Below are 21,999 nucleotides of genomic sequence, written 5' to 3'. Positions count from 1 at the left end.
CTTTTTAAGGGTGCATCCTGGAATCCTCTGCACACAGTGTCCCTTTGCTGAGCTCCTGCCTCTTAGACCCCACTTAACATCCCTGAGCCCCAGGGATGAGGGCCCCATATTTTTGAAGGATCTGTCATTTTTCATGAGTCAAGTCACAAGGAAAGAGGGCTTGAAGGCAGTGCCCTAAAAGCAGAGATACCTGAGTTCAGAGCATGTATTATATTCCTGTTCTTGTCCCTGCTCGGAGAGTGACTGAACTGTTAGAAACGACTAAGGCCTCTGCGGAGCACCCTGCAGCCTTTACTGGAAGTGTATTTTGAAGAGGGCAGAAAGGACTGGGGCATCAGTTGTTTCCCCATCGAGCTGACAGTGAATTTAACCCCTTTGGAATAGGAGGACAATCTCCTGGTACTAGATGCCTATTTCACTCAACAGGACTGCGCTGGTTTTGCTTACTGGTTTTCAGACCCCTTGCTTGTTGACCAGTTGATTTCCTACTGAAACTAGTGCAGACAGGTTTGGAAGCAGAGCTGGCAGGTTGCTTTGTACTGCAGGACTTTCAGCAGCTGGAACAAGTCCTGGAGTACCTTGTGTTATGCTCTGAAGCAAAACCTGGGATTCAAACCTGCATCCGTCCAAGTGAAACTCCCAGGATATAGCAGCTTTGCCTTCTGCTGGGTCTGCGTAACGTGAGAAATTGCATGTCCCTAAGCAGCACACAAATCTGTTGAGGTGGAGTGAGAGGGAGCCCGAAGGGTGATGCTGCATATCTAGCCCATCTTAGGGCTTGCAGGGGTCCTTGGAGGCCTCTGGCAACTGCAGAGGGTCCTGGGTGATGGGAGACCTCTGCTTTAACTGTGCTAAAGGCAAAAAGGTCAGAGAAATAAGATTGTTTCCAACCTGCCACAAGGCCAGGATGCGTTTGACTAGTCTCCTTGTGTGGCAATGCTGTTCTTTCTGCATTCTGTCTCTGCTCTGAGCTTGGGGGATTCAGCTTTAAAGTTAAACAGAAATAGAGACCAGATGGGGATTTAACCTGCCTTGTGGTCTCTCAGATCAGATGGAAGACACTGGGGGCTGTGGAAGCACGGGCCATCTCCCTTGCAGCATCCCCCATGCTACAGTTTCACAGTGGCTGTGAAAATGCAATAGTGCATTTGGGTGCTGCTTTCCGAGGAACCCAAGATGCACTTGGCTGTGCTGTAGCACTGGAGCTTACATGGGGTCCCTGTTCTCTTCCCCTTTGTACCTCTGAGGTAGTTAAAGTTTGTCAGAGCAGGAGGGGCTCCTCACTGTGAGGAGACAGATATGGTTGTGTTAAAGGGAACTGCAAATGGCATTTAGGAGCTCACTAAGTGAGGTGAAAACCCACTGGCTCACTCCTGCAGAGCCAGATCCCGGAGCTCAGCTCCTCCCACGCCCTTTGGATGGGATCTTGGGCTGGCATCCTTAGAACGGCAGTGCGGGGAGGTGGAGATGGTGCACTGCAGTAAGCACAAGAAGAGGCAAGCAAGTGGGCCTCAGTGTAGCACTCATCACACGCTTCATGGCTCAGTTCATGGACTGTAATTGCAGGTATTCATATAATCTACATCACTGGGCAGGACTCTGCGCACACACACATGCATGCCCAGACGTACATGCACCATACCCACACTTGCTCACACATCCTCGCCAAAACAACTGAAAATAAAAGTGATCTCAGTCTCAAGGAGAGGCCTGGCTGTTTGCTTTGTTTTTCCTCTTCCAGTGCGTCCTTGGGCCCTGCCTCTGGAAGGGTCTGCGCCTAATTGTAGATCTGGGGTTTTCTGAATCCGGGAGCCAGAGCTTTTAGGACCACTTAGCAAATGACTCGCAAAATCATCAAGAGATTTGGCATTGAGTGAATCTGAGCGTGGAGCCCCTTGTTTGGATTAACATCTGTGAACCATTGCCCACTCTGGCGAGGCAGGTGATTTCTGGGGAACAGCTTTTTCCCTACTGCGTTTAGGGTGTTTTGTGGGTTTTTGAGGCCAGCTCAGTGGTTCTCATTGGTACCGTGTTGTTTGCTTGCTTGTAAAGCTTGGTTCCCTGCGAACCCTGGTCAAGTGCTATGTTGTCTGGAGGCGAGAGCAGCAAGACAGATGGCCCTGTGCTTGCCAACATGGGCATTAGCAGCAGCGCCAGGAGGGTGAATTAGAAGTAGGGAGTGAGTCCCCTCCCACACAGTCCCAAGCAGCTGTGTGTGACCCCCCTTCTATCACCACTCTCATCTGGAGGAGAAGACAAGACAGACCTCCGTGGCAACCCCACCAAACGCAGCGATGCTGTGCAGCAGGTCTAGGGGAAGGGATGGCAGCATCTGCAACAAGATGCTGGCGTGCTAGAGTGAGACAGGAGGCAAGACTGAGGGCGGGTGGCTGGGCCCCAGCCACAACAGGGCAGATGAGAAGATGCCAGGCTATTTGGGGGCTGGCAGATGTGGAGGTGTTGGGGTGGTTGCATCAGTCAGGTGGGTGCCACACATGCATCGGCCTCCATTGCTGAGGGACAGAAGGGAAATCTCTGAGGATGTGCCTGGACTGTGCTCCAGGGCTGTGGGAAGCACCAGTGGAAAATTAACTGGCCCATGATGGACAGAGAGGCCTCCTCCCTTTGCCTTCACCGCCTGGCCAAGGAGACCCAGAGGGCTCACACGTGTCTCGTGCCATCCACCCCACCCCGCTTTGTTGACTGCAGATTAAGGGATATGGGGAAGAGCATGAGGCAACTTCCCTGGGCAGGGAGGGGATGGAGGCCAGCTGAATCGCTCTGGTGGCCACGACGTGTCTGCCCACACCCCATGGGTGTCCCAGATCCGTGTTTAGGATGCCCTGTGCAAAGTCAGTCTCACAAGGCGAGGAATGTGGAAGCCTAAATAAGGTGTCTGCCCAGTGCATTTTTCTCATAACACAGCCAGAGCTCCCAGAAAGCTGCTGTGACCCCAAACCCAGGAGGCTACTCGGGAAAAGCTCAGGCGGGCCGATGGCAGGAGCATGAAGGCAGAGGTGCAGCCACAGAAGAGCGGGGCCGAGGGCTGGCGGGACCCAGGGCTGCCTTTGAGCCCGCCGGGACAGGCAGGGGTGAGGCAGGCCGGGCACGCGTGGCACATGCCCACGACAATATTTTATCCCGGACGGGTAAGGTGGGAGCCAGGGTCGGGGCCGAGCAGCTGCTGTTCGGCTCTCACGAAGCACAGCGCCCGCGGCGGCCCGGCGAAGGGGGCGGCGGCGCCGCCCCACCACCCAGGGGCGGGCCCCGCGCTCTCCCCGCCCCCCCGACGGGGCCGCCGTCCCCGCCGCCGCCATGGAGGAGCAGAAGGAGAACCGCCCGCAGGCTGCCCTCAACGAGGCGCCGGCGCCGCCCGGCCCCGCCGCCTGCCCGCCGGTGAGTGCGCTGGGGCGGCGGCAGGCGCCGGGCGGCCCCGCCGGGGCCGGGCGGGCGGTGCTGGCCGCGCCGGGCATGCGCCCGCGCCCCCGGCCCGCCACTGCCCTCCCCCCCCCGCCTCCCCCGCGCGTGCGCAGCGGCCGTCCCGCGGCGCGCCCATGGCGGCCCCGCTGCTCGTCTTCCTCAGGCCTCGCCTCGCCCCGGCCCTTCTCTTCCCCGGCGCTCGGTGGTTCCCGGGGCCAGGGCGGTGCGGCGGGGCCCAGCGCGGCCTGCCCGGGCGGGCCCAGTGCCGCGTTACCGAGGGGGGCGCCGCTAGTGCCACGGGCCCTTCCGTCTGCGCCCGAGGCCAGGGAGGCCCCGGCGGCTGTGGCGGGCCCGGGGGAGGCCGGCCCCGCCGTGTGCTCGCCCCACAAAGGCTGCGAATAACCGTTTAGAGTCGAAGTGCCTTTAGTTTTTCCTCTTAATTTATTGTTTTATTTATTTTACACATGTTGGACGGCTGTCCGTGCGTCTCAGTCAGTATAGTTTCTCGTTAATTAAGGTGTCGAGAGAAATCGGTTGATGCTGGTCAAGGTTTTGCCAGCTCATACCAGAGAACTAACTTTTTGTGTTGAAATTAGGACACACGTTCAGGTTTTGTCTCTTAGAGCTCCTGTTTGGCATGACTTCAGACACGTGCGTTAGTATCCCTCTATTCTGTCTCTTGACTTTTAGGAAAATGGTGTTTCAGAGCAGGCTTCAGTATTGATTTTCTTATCCGTCTATAAGCTAGTTCACACAGTTTGATCACGAGTGAAACACTGTGATGCTTTACTGCATTTTGGTGCCAAAAAGATGTGTAAATTTTTATGCTCTGCCTTCTTGTGACCTCCTTAAATGACCTTTGGATTTCTCTTTCTTCCAGGGTAGGCAGCATTGTAGGATCAGTGGTCAAGAAACTAATGGGAAAAACTCAACTGCCAGTTCGAATGACTTCAGTGATCCAGTTTACAAAGAAATTGCTATAACCAATGGTTATATCAACAGAATGACCAGAGATGAGCTCAGAAGTAAACTTGCAGAGTTCAAGCTTGAAACCAGGTTAGGCTGATTTGTAAACCTTTTGATTTATCTTTTGAGAGCAGTAGAGCCATAAGGGATGATTATTTTAAAGTTTAAAAACACACCACAAAGCAAAAAGCAGACATGCCACCAAACGCCAGTTGTTTTAAGTGCGATCTTGATGCAGCTTTTGTTGTAGGATTAGTGCATGTGAGACTGCTTAATGTGTTATCAGAAATGTGTGCTGTCTCAACTGGTAACACAAAGAAACAAAAGAATATGTAACTGTAGGGTACTTCTCAACATGTTTTTGATCAAGGGGGAAAGAAGAACTGCAGGGGTTCTCAGGTGGTGTTGCAGACCTTCAGCGTATGGAAACTCGCTTCAGAACATACGTATTTTTATTTACTGTACCCAGTATAGATCTGATATTGGCTAGAACCTCTGTGGTGATAGGGCTCGGAATTTAATGAATGCAGAGGACAGGTTCCTTTAGATGGAGAGTTTGCTAATCTGAATAGATGAGATAGAATAATGTGAATAGGTGAATGTATTATAAACAGGATATGTGCTCACTGAGGAGGAGGAAAGGGCTAGGAATATAGAGAGTGGTTCCTGCTCTATAGGAAATGACCTGCAAGACCCTTTGATATTGCTGTGGCCAGACAAATTTGAGATGTTGAGAAGAAGGTCAACTGGGAAAAACAAGTGTATTGTTTCTGTTGGCAGCAGTAATGAGGAGGTGGTGGGGGGGGGGGAGTTAGCAAAGTGAGAAGCTACTGCTCTGGAGGAAGAGGGAATATGAAAGGTGAGATGGAGTCTGAAATGAGAAGTCTAGCTTTCTAGAGAAGATGACTGTAGGGGAAAGGATGTTCAGAGGAAAAAAAAAAGGAAGGAACAGAGGTTCATTTGAACAGAGTAAAAGGAAAAAAAAAATGGTGTGGGTGGGAAGCGCAACCTGCCATCTCCACCCTGTCTGTCTGCAGATGTTCTGGCTGCATAGTTTTTTTTAATTCCTCCTTTGGTTAAATGAATTTAGCTCCTCAGGAGAAAAAAATTTTACCATTACCTGATAAAATTTTTGGTAAAACAGGTTAGATTTGTACAGCTATCCAGCAGGTTTTCTGATTTAAAAATAAAAAGCAGAATTCAAATAGTAAATAATGTGTTTGTGTTTTCCTCCTAGGTTATTAATTTTCTGTTTGTGTTTTTTATTCAGTTGTAAATGCAGAAAGCTTTAAACTTTTCTTTTAGCTAAGCTAGATGACTTTTGCCAATATATTCAATTAAGTTGATCAGAATTTGTCTTACATGTAAACAAGTAGTGCATCATCGCTAGTGAATTGAGCAGATTGCCACACACCATCCTTTCCCTTCAGGTTATTTTGATAGCAGATCATCTCTTTCAACTTCTTTTATAGGTTCGATGAAGAAAAAGGTAATTTTCCCCTCCACCAGCTCCCATACTGTCTCAACTTTGAATGAACCGGTCATTGAAGTAAACTAGATTAATAAACCAGAGTGAAAAAGAGTTACCTGTGTTTGCAGAAGCAGCTGATGTTCTCAAATGCAGGTTTAGTAGTCTGATTCCAGTTTTCCCTTGTGGATCAGTGGGCTGCTTTTCTGATAATACCACTTGCTACAAGTAGCTCTTGCGGCTTCTGTGATTTCATTTGCAATGTGTAATTTTAAAAATAACTTCCTTCGAAGAGTAAATTATCCTTGTTTATTCAGCTCTGGTTTGGTACGTGGCGGTTCTGGCACCTGTACTTGCATATTATAATGTTTGTATTAAAAAGATGCAGTAAGTAACTTTAATCGCTTGCCACTGTGAATTTATGTGTTAGCCACAAACCTCCTGAAAAGCAGGATCTTGACCACGAAGTTTTTCTGACAACTGAAATCTCAAGTACTTTATTTTAATTGAGTTACTCAAGCTCGATTTTAAATTTAAATTGAGACAAATTTAAAATGTGGGCATTTTGGCTGGATTCTGCATTATCTGTGCCACTGATGCAGAAATACCTCGGGCATCAGTCGCTTCAGGCAGAGGGCGCAGGGAAATATGGGTGAAGCAATACTGCTTCCAGGGCCAGAGGTCATCTAGGAGCAATCTACAAAGACTTGGGCTTTGCAAAGCCTTCGGCTACTGAGTCTTGCTGAACTGGAGGTGACTGCAGAGTGTCTCTGCACTGTGCTTCCTAGTCTGTCCCCAAATACTTATATTATCTAGATGTATTAGTTGTCGGGGGGTATCGCAGCCTCTGCATTGTCCCAGATAATGGAGCATTAACTGTATGATAAAGTTGAATTCAGACTTCATAAGTGCTGGTGTTCAAAATGGGGTTAATAAATGATGAACTTTCGAATGTTAAATATAACTTCAGTTCTACAACTGTTAAATAATTAATTAAATGAGAGTGTGATCTTTGTCACTTTCCTTATTTCTTTAGAGGAGTGAAAGATGTGCTGAAAAAGAGACTGAAAAACTATTATAAAAAACAGAAGCTGATGCAGAAGGAACCCATTAATGGAGACAGCTACTATGACTACATCTGTGTTGTTGACTTTGAAGCGACATGTGAAGAAGGAAACCCACCTGAATTCATACATGAAATAATTGAGTTTCCTATTGTCTTACTAAACACGCATACCCTGGAAATAGTAAGTGAGCTAATTACTGTGTTGGTATGTTGTTCTTCGATGTAACTTCTTTGCTTCAGAAAGTGTAGATTAGTTTTTAGGTAGATGTTGAACTTCATTAAAAATAGCATTTCCCCCCCCCCCCCCATAAAGACCTATCCTCTGTGCCTCTTACATACAAACAAAACTTTCTTTTTATTCTTAAAGCATCTGGAATAGATCATGCTCCTGCTGTTGACTCCCTCTACTGATATGAGCGACTTTGTGTTTCTCAGTCATCCTCCCCCCCCACTTCTTTCCTGCTTTAAGATCCACAAAGCTATTTCTAGGACTCAAGGGATTCATCATAAACAAGAATTAGCAAATTCTCTGGTCCTGTGTGAGGCAATCTAGAAGAGACTAATGCAGAGGTCTAGAAAGTGGGGTTGAGTGAACTCTGCTTCTTCACGGGCTAGGCTATTTCCACAATGTACCCAACAGATTGACAGCTGCGTAACCTGATTTTAAATGTACTTAGTAGGCATTTGGCAGTCTCAAATGCTCTGTTCCAGTACAGCGTTCTTTCAGGAAAAACTACTTGCTGTCTAACTGAAACTGAGTGACTCAGTGAAACAGAGGAAGTGCGTGCACCTCTGCCTAATGGTTCATTTATCAAGAACTTCTAAGAGGAAGAGGATTTCCAGTAATCACTGTGATGCTACATTAAAGTGTAGCTGCATGTTTGACTAACTGCAGAGAGAGGATTGTGCAGATCACCGAGATTGGTTTATTACGTTTAGAGTAGTAGGAAACAGCATGGTTTTTTCCTCTGTCCAAAAGGTTTTGTATAGCAGCAGGAATTTGGAGCTTTCTTTTTTCTATGAAACCTGCATGTAGTCTTCACTGTTGTACTGCTCAGTTTCCCAGAGTGAGGTTGTTGTGTTTATCTCTGGCTGGCATCCAGACGTGTATGACTTGCATGCAGCCTCTGAGATGTGCAGCTGGTTGCCTTCCTTGAATTACAAGTGAGTCTTTAGAGATACCACCTAGAAAACATCAGGCTTTGCTCATGCCTCTCATGTCTTTCTTCCTTACTCATGCTCTCCTTTTCCCAAATCTTCCCCTTTATTGCAGTCTGTCCTTCTCCCCTCTTGCGTCCACATCCTTGCTCTTTGGTGCCTACTGGCTGAGAGGAAGGCCATGTTCCGGTTGGAAAGCCATCCATCCATCCTGTTGGGAATCTCATGGTGGCCAGTCAGGAGGCTCATATTGGCTGGGGAGGTACACACTCCTTTTTGCCTCCAGCAGGGCAAGTAGCCGCTATGGCCTTTCAGCTATGGGCAAGCCAAAGAAGTTGCTACATAGTGTGCTGCTGCTGAGTGTTTGATTCTCTTATTACAGGAGGATACCTTTCAGCAATACGTGAAGCCAGAGATTAATCCCAAGCTTTCAAACTTCTGCATCAGTCTGACAGGAATCACCCAGGTAATTTGCACTTCCGTATTTTTTCCTGAAGAAACGAAATAAAGAGATGTGGTGTTGATGTTTTCTGACTGGAAATCTTTCATGGTAATTTTTCTGTAAGGCTTATTCTCTTAATCCTTGGTTTTTTTCCCCCTCTACCAATTATCACAGAATTGATTTCACTAAGTTGGTAATTTAGGTGTTTGTAAGGAGCTGTAGGGAAAAGCATTCACTTTGTAATCCATGTGTAGAAACTTAATCTTTAGCAGAGGAAAGCACCTTTTGAATTGCATCAGTTCCTCTTCTAAGATTTTTATTCTAAACAGTTTAGAGTCCTACGATGGCAAAGGCTTGTGATCAAGTGACTTGAGCAGGAGCCTGGGAAACAAGCTCCTAGGTTTTAATCCAAGTTCAACAGCTGACTAACCTTGTTACCTTTATAGATGCCATTTGGAGGTTAGCTCTTTTAGTGGTGCTTTTGTGCTTTTTTTCAGTTTAGAAAAATCTGTCCAATTGTCCGCTTATTTTAATGTGTAACCTGTTTCTAAAGATTTTTGTGAAACCAACTTAGTGAGTGCCTATATGCCAGTATAATTCTTACACTTCATGCTGATTTTTTTCCTGAAAAAATATTCCTCACTTTTGTTTTTTTGGTTCTCAGGACATTGTTGATAAAGCTGATACATTTCCTCAAGTTCTGCAGAATGTCATAGAGTGGATGAGACAGCGAGAACTGGGAACAAAGTATAGCTATTCCATGTTGACAGATGGGTATGTCCTTATGTAACCTTCAGCACGATCTAAAACTGCAAAACAGTGTTTAATCTTCGTGAGAGTATTGTTAAAAGGTGGATCATGACACTGCCATTTTGTTGTTTTATTATAACTAGCTTTCAGGAAAATCAGAAAAGCTAACTAAACAATTTGAAATGAAGCTTAAATCCATTAGATGGCACTGTTTCTTTCCTAGCTTTCTGTATGCAACTAAATGATGTTGAACAGACTTTTTTATCCTTTTTTGTAATTCTCTGTTTACATCTGGTTTTCATATAGCACATAATACCTGAAAATAACATTGTGCAATTTCAGTTCTAAGCAACTCCCATGCTCTCCTGAATCCAAGGTTTCGGAGATGTGTGGTGGTTGTGTTGTATTCTGTGTGTGTTAGTGTTACTGTTAATACATCCTGCATATTTTGCCAGAAAGCAATAATGGATTATTCTGTTTATCAAACAAGGAGAAATGGCTAGCACAGAAAGCCCTCTGCTTTGGCTCAGAGGACTGTGGCTCTGGTGGGTCTCACCTCTGACAAGCTTTGTGTGTGAGGGATTCACTAGTCCTTGAACTGCTACCTGAACTTGCTCTCCTACAAGCTCTGTGTGGAAAATGAAGTCCCCTAATGACTGCAAAGTGAACAGATCTTGAGATCTAGATATATCTATGATGCAGCATTGTTCTTGTGATCTTAGCTTTGTTACATGATGAAAGATACTGTTTGAGCCTTATCTTATATAGCACTGGCCAGTGAATTTTTCTGTAGGTGATGCTTGCTTTTTAGCTGTGAAACATTACTATTCTGTTAACATGTCTGCTTTCCTCCTTCTCTTGGAATGAGGGATTTAAGTACGACAGGGAGTTTTTGACATTAGCCGTGTTGAGGTGAATGATGCGTTTTCATGTTACTATGCCTGTTTTTTGCCTGGAGTAGGTCTTCTGCTGTGCTGGATTAAAAAGGCAGTCCTGTGCTTCTCTGTTACAATGACTGTGTTGAACCAAAGAGAGATGAACCCCAAAACAAAACTGGAGTTTACGAAAAAAGAGCATGGGGGATCTTAGTATGAATTCCTAGCATTTCTGTCAAGTAAAACACAGATAAATATTCTAGTCTATAATATGAGTGGTTTGAAAAATAATATAGAGGATGAATGGATATGTAACAAAGGCTTTTTTAACTAACCCAGCTTAACGAGTGGGAAAATTTTTTTGGCTGTGAGACTTTTTTCTCCAAATTCCTGAAGATTTGGACAACGACTGTGTATCACAGGTCTTGTCTGGTGAAGAACCCGTATCATTGAAATGTGGTTGTGACCATTGTGAACAGTGAGGTCATTTAAAAGCTGTCACACAAGGCTTGAGGGGTACAGTTTAGATCCGTGTACACCTTAAAAATAAGGAGTTAAAATAATGTCATTCCAACTTTAATTCAAGGAACTGTGATAAATACTGCTATTTGACTAATTTTTTTAACCATGATTAGGTTTCTATCTTTGGAAGCAACAATGAATTAAAAAAAGAAAATGCTAAAGCAAAACTGGTGCAAGACTGGTTATATTCCTGGGCCTAGAATGTGTCTGGAATTCCCATCCAGAGGAATCCCCTCAGTGAAATTCCTCAAAGAGAATAGGTGCACTGAAATCTCTGTCATATAGGTGGGAGTGTGTAGACAGCTGGAAGAGAGGGGAAAAAAGGCTTTATTTTAGCTTGAAGCTTACAAACTTGTTGGGGTGGTTCCCTTACAGGAAGGCGGGGTAGAACTGCATAGGGTTATAGTTTCATCTTCTTTCCATAAAGGTCTGGTTCTCCTAAAACTAAGTGCAGTCTTGTTTCAATAACCTATGTTAAGTAGAGAGATGCATGCATACTTAAGTAATCAGGAACATTTAAGATATCGCTTGCTTCCCCAAAGGCTGTGTAAGTATCTAGTTTATTGGCAGTTTTTGGAGTAGATGTGGTAGGTGGAGAAGTTGGCGGGCTGTTTTTTGTTTTAAGCATGCTGGACCTGAAACCATCCTAGTGAAAATCATGCTCATGTCATTATTTGTTTTCCCCATGATTAACAAATTCATATTAAAAAATTCTGTACCGTGACTATAGCAAAAGAGCTTTTCCTAAACTGTTTTCCTTCTACTGATCATCAAAGAGAAGACAGCTGTTTGTGCTACAGCTGTGCAATATGTAGAATGCAGGGCATCTGAATTATATATTACTAATGTTTTTCTCTTTTCTCTTTTAACTTTTTAAGATCTTGGGATATGAGTAAATTTTTGAACATCCAGTGCCGTATTAGCCGTATCAAATACCCTTCTTTTGCCAAAAAGTGGATCAATATTCGCAAATCATATGGGAACTTCTATAAGGTTTGTACAGATTGTTGTTTCTCTTGCGGAAAAATTTGGTTTAAAAGTCTAGAATGTCCTGTTGTGCTTGTCATCTTGTGTAGTATAAAATTATAGTACTTAAACTAGTTGCCTGGGGCCTGATTTTCAAATGTACTTTATGCCCAGATCTCACTTTACTAATTGAAGATCATGTAATCTACTGCATTTTTATTTTAATCTTGTTTTTAAGAATCAGGAGATGCTCCATGAAGGATTGTCTAAAAATGTCATACTGGTGCTTTTAGATCAAGTGTGTCTTGAAGTAGTTCGGCTGAAAAGACTCTGTATTGATTTTTCGATTATTTTTTCCTGTTTTCATGTAATACACTACAGAACTAATTTGCACCACTACCCTCAGATATCTCCACTTTTGACAGTGTAATGGGGACAGAGAAAGATTAGGACATATCTACAGTGGAATCAAATTGTCAAGAGAAAAGTAATACCAAGTTCAGTGCTGGATCCTATTGCTGCTTTCTTTCACTGTCAGATTACCATAAAATAGGTTATTGGAGATTCTAGCGAATTCCTAGTCAGTCTACACTAAACCATTTGTTTTGAATGTGATTTCAGCCTAGCTGACGATCTTCTCTTGAAGGGCTTTTTCATATTAAATGTAACCTCTAGAAAAAAAAGAGGTTAATGTTTAATAAGAGAAGAGCTTTACTTTGTGCTGGGCAAATATTACAGGGTTACTCCATTTCTCCCTATATTATTGTGCCTTCTCTGCATGACCATTTCTGTTGGAAACACTCTAGAACACAGAACAGTCTTGTTAGTTCTATCAGCTTTAACCTAGACATACCTTCCTTTTCCTTCTCTGTTGAGCAGCGAGTGCTTTTTCATCAAAGGCAATGAAGGTTGTAACTAAGAAGGAATCAGTTTCTTTTTACTTTTTGTGATTTTTTTTTTTTTTTAAATAAAGGCAAACAGTTGTAGCATTTCTAGTTGTTCAGTGCTTCTCTTTAGCTATTCTGTGCTGCTATTGCATCTGTTGTTAAGTAATAGTAATAGATAAATTAATGACAAGGAATGTATTGTAACTTTCCTGTGGAATATCCCACAACCTGCAGTATGGCTCCCCTGCCCAGTTTGTGGGTGTTGTTATTGGAGTCGCATATTGCCAGGTTTTGGCACCTCTGTTGTCACCATTCTGCCTAGCTATTAAATCCAGTAGTATGGTGCAATATCCTGGAGACTTGTCATGTCCCGTGTTCCCCCCACCGCAACCACCACCAAAGAAAGCAAACTAAAATTTTCCTTTAAAGTTACCTTTCTGTTTTTCTTTGACCTTGCCAAAGAACAAATGTATATTTAGTAGTTAATCAAGAGAGGACTTGGGGGCTTTGCTGGTATAGCACTTTGCATGGGTAAGTCAGTTAAGCTTCCTTGTCTGTTCACGCTGTTGGTCATCCATGTAAATACGGGATGCTATACGTGTCGCTCATCTGTTCCTGTGGCGTTTGGAGGCATTCAGAAGCTTGGTGTCAGTGAGAATCAGGAGCCTGGTGCTTCTTTAATTGCTTAGCATTTAAAAGGAAAAACAAAATCTGATTCCCTCTGCAGTGCCTCTTTGGGTGGTAATTCCTTTTTTATAATGCTTGTTAAACCTAGCTAGGCCATGGCTTCCACTGTTGCCAGTGCTGGCACATCTTGAGCTGGTGCTGGTAACGGTGAGAGGCTCTTGACGTTATCCTGAGTCTAGACAAGCTCCTGTTGACTATGTCTCCTCTGTAAAAATGAGAGTGTCTGTCTCACCAAGGTGCTTTGAAGTTAAATTGTTAGTGATCTGACAAAAAGCAACATGAAAGTAGTATGTGACTTAAGTAGACTTAAAATCTGCATGTGTTTCTTCTGCACTGTGTTAGATTAAAAAGACTTGGTACAGAACCTAATTCTTGAATGTGGTTCACTTTCTCCATCAGGTTCCTAGGAACCAGACCAAGCTGACAATCATGCTTGAAAAGCTGGGCATGAATTATGATGGGAGACCTCACAGTGGACTTGATGACTCTAAAAACATTGCAAGGATAGCTATAAGGATGCTACAGGATGGCTGTGAACTGCGGGTGAATGAGAGAATGCATGCTGGACAGCTTATGACAGTCTCCTCCTCAGCCCCCTTAGAGGGAGCCCCTGCGCCACAGATGCCCCGCTACAGAAACTAGCAGTTTGGGGGTTCTGCCTTAGGAACTGCTCTCAGATACCCGCTAAAGACTGTTAAGAGCTTATTAAACGGCCATCTCTGCCAACCTGTCTGCAGTGCAGAATCTGAAAGCACCTTAACTAATCATCTCTGTTGAAATAAAGAGGAGTGTGGAAGCTCTTTGCTCTTTGAAGCCTGTGTTACAGCATTTTTGTTTTTATACTGATGATTTTTTGTTGTTGTTGTTTGCAACCTTTCTAGCAGTAAGGTTGATATGCGGAATCCAGGCAAAGTGTTAAGCTTTTAAGAACATGTAATTTAAACACATGCAAAGATCAATTGAGCCTGTGCGCTGCTGTTCCACCTCAGCCTGTGGGTAGTATTTATTCACTATGCTGTACTCTAATGATATCTAGTATCTGATTATTCATTGCACACAAATAAGACATTGCTGGAAGAACTGAAATAGTGAGTGGTCGGGCTGGCCTTTCCTGATAAGGCACTCTTCTAAGGGTTCCTGCTGGTAATTTTTTTTCTTTTTTTACAAAGTCTAGGAGAAATGGAAGCACGTTTATCACTTCTAAAGCAGTAGAGAAGTACTGTGTTGTTTGGGGTTTGATTTTTCTTTTTTTTCTTTAAGAGATATGTTTGTCTGCTTCCACGTCAAATAGAAGAGCTGTGTATTGAATAAAAATTCCATTAATGCAGTATGATAGTAATTTTTTTTAACCTGTATTTAAAAAGAGAAGGTTGTTCAGATTTTCACTTTGAGGATCGTATCTCCTATTCCTGCACTTCATTTGATGTCACTTTTAGACATTTGGACTTAAAAATGAGTGAAGTAAAAATAAGTTCAAAACATGCCAGATTGTCAAAATTTTGTGCTATGTGGTTGTTATGTAAAACAAAACAAGAAGCTTCTAGTTCATAGTTAAAGACCTGCTCAACTATTTTTGGTACCTTCCCGTACCTCTGCCACCATGAAGCTATGCCTTTATCTCAAAATCTAACATTAGAAGGTTAATACAATTTTATTAGTAAAGGCCACATCTAATTATTAACAACAACTTCTGCTTTCTTCCTAGGCCCCAGATAAGATGATATTCAAAACAGGCCAAAGTGTTGATTTGCATTGTCTCCATGGGCTGTTACGAAGTACAACATTAATGTGATCAGCTTTGCATTAGAGTGGCTTGTTCTGAAAAGCAGATGTATCTTGGTTGCTCTTAGTCAAAAAAAAGTTAGTTTGGTATCCCTGCATTATGATTCATTCATTCTTTCTGCCACTTACATTCAGTAAACAAAATAACCAATTCATAATAAAGCTTTGTTGAGAACATTCACTGCTTGGCAAATCAAACTCCTCCCAGCTCCCCTTGCTCTTCTGACTGTTAAATCCGATCAATGGAAACGTGAAAACTTTATTTTAAATTCCTGTAAGAGAGAGAAGTATTGGTCAATTCTCAGGTGCTTCGTATGTAGGAAGGAAGTAGTTTTCTTTCCAGAGTCGCAGATTTGGACAGCTACAGCTGCTTTAGAATGATGTTCATTTTTTTTCTGAAAGTAAACTTGTTCTACTTGTAGAGTTTTGTTGAACTTTACAGTTTTCTTTCTTTCTGTAGCAATACTTGATATGTTTTCAGAAGCGTAAAATCCAAATCTCTGATATGCTTACTCTGAAAATAGCATTTATTTGTCAGCCCAATTTTGTACAAATTGTTATTTGCTTTTCACTATAGGAACTATAGTATCCTTTTTTCTGAAGAACCATGGTAGTTTACTTTTTTTGTCTCTGAGTTACTGTGGTGCAGGTTTCTATGATAAAATTGAGTCTAGCTCAGCAGATCTCCCCTTGCGATGCTGGCAATATCATAGACTTTGTCACTAGTGTTTTATTTACAGGTCTGTGACCAGGCTCACAGTCCAATGAAAAACTTTATTTGTTACAGATTATACTACAGGTTTCATAAGTGAAGAGCTGTTGTAATTTTACATCATTTATTTTAAGTACAGAGTTGTTTATTTTTGTTACATAACTTCAAAAATATATTTTGAGATAAGGGTTAAATATTAATAATTGTTTACTGCTTGAGTAGTTTTTTCTATCAGTGAGTTGCAGAAATCTGAATCATTCCAGATACTATTTTATCTAAGTTGGATTAATGTCAAACTGTAAGCTGTAACTATTTTCACAGAATGTTTGATTCTGTGATTTTGAGATGAAGTGAATGTTTGTTGGTTTACTTGAAATGTAAACAAACTTATTAAAATAAGTTGGTGTTTATTAACATGTCAGGTACTGAATTCACTCTATAAAGCATGAGATGACTTCAGCAGTCTTGGGGGTCTTGGTCTCAGCATGGCCCATGATTAGTCTTCTCTGGTGGACTAGCAACATTGCCATGGCTAGGTGGCTTAAATCTCATGAATGTGACTAGTTTACAACACTCAGTAAAGGGATAAATTTTCCTGGATGCTTTCATACTAAAGGGGAAGGAGGCATTTGAGGAAAAAAAATACATGGTATGGTGATTTTAGTAGTGATGCTTATGTTCAGCCAAACAATGTTTTTTCAGGTTGATCTCATTTGTTCGTCCAGAGAAGCTTGCTGAGTGCATCTCTGCTGTAATGAATATTTTTATTTATTAGAGGAGTTATCCCATGTGGCAAAATTCATTGACAACTACGTAAGAAACGATCTCCTTTTTACGCGGAAAAAAATCATGCAGACATTACTCTGCTGATATAGTAAGAGGCCTTGTGGTGGTGTTGGTTTTTTTTATTTTACATTTCAGGAGCTGTACTTGAGCAATTCTACTGCTACTGCAGACAGCCTTTGTAAAACACTAGTGAACTTTAAACAAAGGAGTTGCAGACAAATTTCAACATGAGCACTTTCAAGTAGATTTCTTAATACATATTTATATAAATGTGAGAGGCATTCGCAGAATCTTTGGGTTGTGTTAGAGAGGAAAAAAGGTTTCTCAGGCAGGGTAAAGAGCAATAACCTCTCTGTCTTGATGAGCAAATGTCACTAGCTGCATGGGGAAGAAGAGCTCACAACAGTTGGTAGCCTCCCATAAATCTCCTCATGAGGTACGGCTACAGGGGCAAGTCTCAGCAGGTCAGTTGTCCATAGAAACTGCTCCTGTCTGTTCTTGTCTTATAATAAGGTAATTTAATAATTTAGTTTAACAAGGTGGTAGTTGTTTCCATATTTTGTTGGAAATTAACATTGCAATGAGGAAGGGGCTGTGCCCAGCAGTGGAAATAAGTAAAAAACCTCAGTTCACCTTGAGCTGCGGTTCTTGTGCCCTTGGAGAGCTCTCGGCACTTCACTGCAGGCCTTCGCTGCTCTTCAGTGACGTTGCGGAAGCCGTGTTTTTTTGCCACAGCTTTGCTAAAGGACAAATCGTTTCTCTCACCCTACAGTTCCCAAGGCTGTTTTTTAAGTCCTTCCTTTCCCTTTTTCTTCCATTAGTGAACTTTTGCCTCCCCTGGAAAGAAGTTTGTGCTAAATAAGATCTTTGTATTCCCTTCTTAATCTGGGAAAAAACACAGGCCCTTTAAAAAGAAATTGGAAGTCTTACCTGTGGAGGATAGGTGTCAAGAGACCCAGTGACTGACTGGAGGCTTTTGAAATGGGCTAAATGTATAGAACATCATTCTGTTGCGACCAAGACCATTCTAGCTCCCCATCAAGGACTTCGTATTTGACAGCCCCATGGGTAGCAGTGACAGCTTACCAGAAGGATTCCCCTAATGGTGATACGTGAAGTAGCAAGGTGGTGGTCAGTCCATGCTTCTGCTCTGCCTTGTATTGAGCTGCGGCCTAGCTGAACAGCCATAGTAGGGAGCAGGCTAACACTTCATTTTAGAAGACCTTCCTGCTCATCCAATGGAGAATGAGGCGCTCATCTGCAAGTATGGATGCAGACAAGGCTTTGGAGGATGAGAAGTAGCTTCTCTCTTGGGTTCCTTCTAGTTTGGTCTTTGCGCATTCACAGCCTCCAACACTGACTGGCTTTTGCCCTGTTTAAATTGGAGGACTTTGTGTTGTGGGAGAAAAGCCTGGAGTAGCTTCAGGGATGTGCTCCTTAAATTAAAGGAGCACGACTGCTTTGTACTAAGTGGCCTTGCATGGGGGAAAGGCTTTTTTGAATGAATGACAAGAGCCTTGGACACCTCTTTATGGCAGAGGTGACCTCTGGGTGTGTTCTGATTAGGGATGTGATTGCATGGCTCAGGCAGCTGTCTCCTCTATGGCCACTCAGTTCAGGGGTGCCCCATGGTATACCATGCCCTGCTCCTGCAATCTTAACTCTGTGGTCATGACTGCACATGTGAATTGTAAATCTTGTGACGCTGCTTGCAGATACATAGTGGGGTTTTTTGCCGACTTTCATGGCTAAGTTATTGCTAATTGTGGTTTTTTGCTGTTTGAAGTGAATGGTAGTAATAATCTTGCATTGGTGAAGTACTGGCAGGTGATTCTAACCTCTTCTGTTTATGTTCCCTGTTTCAGCGATGTTGATTTTTAAAGAGCACACGTAGCCAAATGGACCTCTGTGAGCCAGAGATGTCCCAATAAGCAGGAGTTGCTTCATCGTGCTTGTGTTCAGCTTTGGGGTGGTGTGCAGGTGCTGGGCTGCAGGCTGGCCGTGAAGCGTGACACACCTTCCCAAATGGCTACATGCTCAGCAAAACTCCATGCTTGGGCATCGCTTATGTTTACTTAAGACTGCAATCAGCGTGATTTGGAGGTCTCCTCGCTGTGTTCCTTTCTTTATTTCATAATAATTCATAGTTTGAATTGATAAATAGTTGAATACTTAAGCTCTGAGCAGCATGAAAGCGCTTTATTTGTACTTTAGAGACAGGTGTAGCAGCCAGCAGTATGAGACTCAAAGTGCCTCCCTTTCTCACTTGAAAACACTGGAATGTTTGTGATTAATTTCCATTCATGCAGATACGGAGTAAGATGATAGAGACCTAAAAAGAAGGGAGAAGTGACATGTTATTAGCTGATCTAGGCAGGGTAGGCCAGGTGTGTGCTTATACCTATCCGTATAGTCTGAGTGTTTAATACAGTTCATGAACTTTGAGAACAGGCTTTTTGGGATGCCTAACACCATGTACAGAGGGGGTAACTGACTGCTTCTGCACTAAGCTTGGCTGTATTTAAGCACAATCTGGGGGATAGCATGGTCATATATTGCTGTCCTTCACAAACAGAGGGAAGATGGAGCCAGCCCCCCGACCTCATGTTAGTGATAGCTCTGCTCCATATGGGAGGCTGGACAAGAGACCTCCCCACCTCCTTTCCAAACAACAGTGCTCTGGTTCTGTGAAAACCAGTCAAGGGGAAAAACAAGCTGTAGATTATCCGGTAGTCGTAATCTGCTGCTGGGATCACTTAGTTAACTGGGAATTTTCCATGCATTTTTGGCCACAGACAGGGCCTTCAGACCAGCTTTATTCTTCAGAGGACTCTGTTTCTCATTACTGATGGAGAGTTGTTCTTTCCTACCAACACAGTGTCTTGCAATGTGTTAGTTTGAAAAGTTAAGCCATGTCCAGCTGAGAGTAATATCCATAGAGCAGGTCACCACACTTGGCAGTCTTCAGTAAACAGGCAGTCCTGTCGATAAGGGGCATTTATTTGAGCTGAGAAGCCTGGGTGGGGCATGGCTGAAAAAGAAATCAGGCATTCTTATCCGGCGTCAGAGGGAATTGCTGTGGTGCCTGCAAAGCCTGTCTGTTGGCATGCTGCAGAGCTTTGGGAGCAGCTTCCTTCAGCTATGCTGGTGCTTTTTTTTCCCCCTATTAATCCGCAGAGCCACGCAGGCATGTTTCTTCTTCAGACCCTTCTCAAACACTTCAAATTTGCTCGTTTTGGTGCTGGCTTCTCTGGAATTTACTGGCTTGGTCCTTGTTCTTGCTTATTTTGCTTACCTGAAATAGTCCTTCCCTGACCCTGCTTGTACTGATTTTCTAACAAGCCATGTCTGGAAGCAGTTGTACTCTATGCTGTAATCTTGTCTGCGCTGCTAGCCTAACTGTTATGAACAGGTCTTACAGAAACCTTATCAGATCAGAGACTGCTGCCTTGTTAGGAACTTGTATAGTGTGGTGGTGTGGTTCCTGAATGCTGCAGCCATTTAACAGATACTAACACTAGGGAGGACAGTGTAAGTAAGTGGAGAATCTCTTTACTTCCTTCACAAGTCATGGCAAAAAGCTTGTGGCAAATTCTCATGGTTTAATGGTGCTTTCATTCATGCATGCTATCACATGCACATCTCCTCTGGGGCTGCTGCCACCATTAGAGATTAAAAATCATGGCAAGGACAGGGTCATTTTGAAACTGAATGCCAGTTAAGTTAGATGTGTGATGGGTATTTTTTTCTACACTAGAGCCGCGCTGGTAGGTGTAGCATCATGTGGAGGAGACAGAGGGATGCTTTACTAGATTTCAGCGAGTCAGCTCGTTCAAATGCGTTTGATTTTTCTGACAGATTGTCATTAGCCTTCAAGCATGGAAAACTTGTGTTGGCCTTGAAAGAGGAAAATAATGTTTTTAAACTTATAAAAATCTTTTAAAAGTTTGTATTTGAGGGACTGGGAAGATGAAGAGATCTACATACAGTTTCAGGAGGACTGGGAAATTGGAAGCACTTTAGAAGAAACACGGTGGTGCTGAGAAAGTGTTTTTGTTCTGTCAAGTACAGGAGTGTGTGACAAACAGAAAGGATTTGGTTCGGAGCAAGACATTCCTGTGAGAGTTGTGTAGCATTTAGCATTGTGTAGCTGTTTAACACTTTGGAGTGTGGCCCCACGGAGCTCTGGAGGACCTTGATCAGCCTTGCTGGCTGTTTTTGTGGAGCAATCCCAGCAGGGCTGCAGCTTTTAGCGGTACTCCAGTAGTGCTATTGCTCATCCCTGTGTGTGGGCACTGGAATGGTGCCCCTGGAGCAAGCCCGTGGTCCAGTCAGCTTAACAGGAAGAGACAAGTACCTCCAGAGGTTGAATTGTCCCATTGGGCTTTGCTGCCTCTTAATACGACTTAGCTGGAAGGGAGAAGCTGTGCTGCCACTGTGCAGCATACAAGCTTCCACAGACCCTTTGCTAGAGAGATGGGAATTTCAGGCAGCCAGGAGAGGGAATGCAATTGTGAGGCCAAGACATCATCTCCCAAACACCAAAGGCTTTGGGAAATGAGGACGTGTTTCTGTTTGGCTTACTCGCTAGCCTTCCCAAAAAGCATGGGAGGAAGACAGCTAGATCTGCATTTAGTTGTTTTGTTTCTGCACTTGAGTGAAAATGAATAGTGACAGCTGCTATAGGATTGTTAAGGTTGGGATCATGTTCTGCTATACTGCCTGTTTGCACAGGAGTGGTGGAGGAGCTGATCTTTGTGGAAATCAATTACTTGCCAAGGTCCTCAGTTGCAGGTCGGGGTGCTTAGCCTTTGGCCTTTAGGAAGTCTTGAACTGATTCAAAGTTGGGAATATCTCTGAAGCATTTGCTGAAGTGAGGAAAGAGTGATGCTTATTTTTTTGGTAGTGGTTTGGTGCAAGTATTTAAGCTGGGATGAAGGGATTTCAGCTTTTCAGTTTCTTAGAGCAAAATGCTGCATTTGGGATGCCTTGTCTTAGTGCTTTCAGGGTTAGGTGTCACTCCCTCTCAGGGCTACTTTTGCCTGCCAAACTATCTCTGTGGTTGTCTGCACAAACCACAGAGCCTGAGACGGTTGTCTCCTTTCTGCTGGTAGAACATGAAAAGGCACTTCTTGCATGAGCAGGACAGAGCTGCTTTCTGTGCAACTGCATGAGAACAGGTGGAGCAAACTAGAGTGCTAGGCAGTGAACCTAGCCTTGCAAGACACCGAGACATAGCTGAGTATATCTGAAAGGGGGCTGGCAAGAGAACTGGCCCTCCCCTGCAAAAAGAAGAATGCCCAAAAAAAGGGAAGGAAAAAAAAAAAGGAAGGAAGGAAAAAAAAGGGGGGGGGGTAGTCTTGCACTTTATTTTCCCTTCATAAGTTTGAAGCAGCCAGTCTTTCTGGGCTGCCTTCAGCCCCATCCTTCCTCTTTCCAGAAAGCAGTTTTTCTGTGCTAAAGACTGTCCCTGGTAACGGAGCTCTGCCTCTGGAAAGGGTAGTGAAAGGCT

At 43.6% G+C, this 21,999-nt stretch overlaps 1 protein-coding gene across 2 annotated transcripts; it reads left to right on the top strand.

Annotated features, from left to right (window-relative positions):
* Positions 1-3,339: 3,339 nt before the first annotated feature.
* ERI1 (exoribonuclease 1) lies at positions 3,340-14,535 on the top strand. Of its 2 annotated transcripts, none has more exons than XM_050896733.1 (7): positions 3,340-3,396; positions 4,301-4,476; positions 6,891-7,101; positions 8,461-8,544; positions 9,185-9,294; positions 11,546-11,660; positions 13,607-14,535. In XM_050896733.1, exons 2-7 carry the CDS (start codon positions 4,424-4,426, stop codon positions 13,847-13,849), a joined length of 816 nt encoding a protein of 271 aa, XP_050752690.1. In that variant the 5' UTR covers positions 3,340-3,396; positions 4,301-4,423; the 3' UTR covers positions 13,850-14,535. The 2 variants fall into 2 exon arrangements, with proteins under 2 accessions (XP_050752690.1, XP_050752691.1); XM_050896734.1 differs by lacking the exon at positions 3,340-3,396 and adding an exon at positions 4,018-4,075.
* The last annotated feature ends 7,464 nt before the right edge of the window (positions 14,536-21,999 follow it).

The sequence above is a fragment of the Gymnogyps californianus genome, chromosome 4 (assembly GCF_018139145.2).
Source record: "Gymnogyps californianus isolate 813 chromosome 4, ASM1813914v2, whole genome shotgun sequence".
NCBI lineage: Eukaryota > Metazoa > Chordata > Aves > Accipitriformes > Cathartidae > Gymnogyps > Gymnogyps californianus.
Note: the sequence above shows the minus strand (reverse complement) of the source record. Positions and strands in the feature narration are given on the sequence as shown.

Coding starts and splice junctions, on each gene's coding strand:
- ERI1 (XM_050896734.1), top strand. Junction 7,102..8,460: donor ACACGCATACCCTGGAAATA/GTAAGTGAGCTA, acceptor CTCTTATTACAG/GAGGATACCTTTCAGCAATA. Junction 9,295..11,545: donor TATTCCATGTTGACAGATGG/GTATGTCCTTAT, acceptor TAACTTTTTAAG/ATCTTGGGATATGAGTAAAT.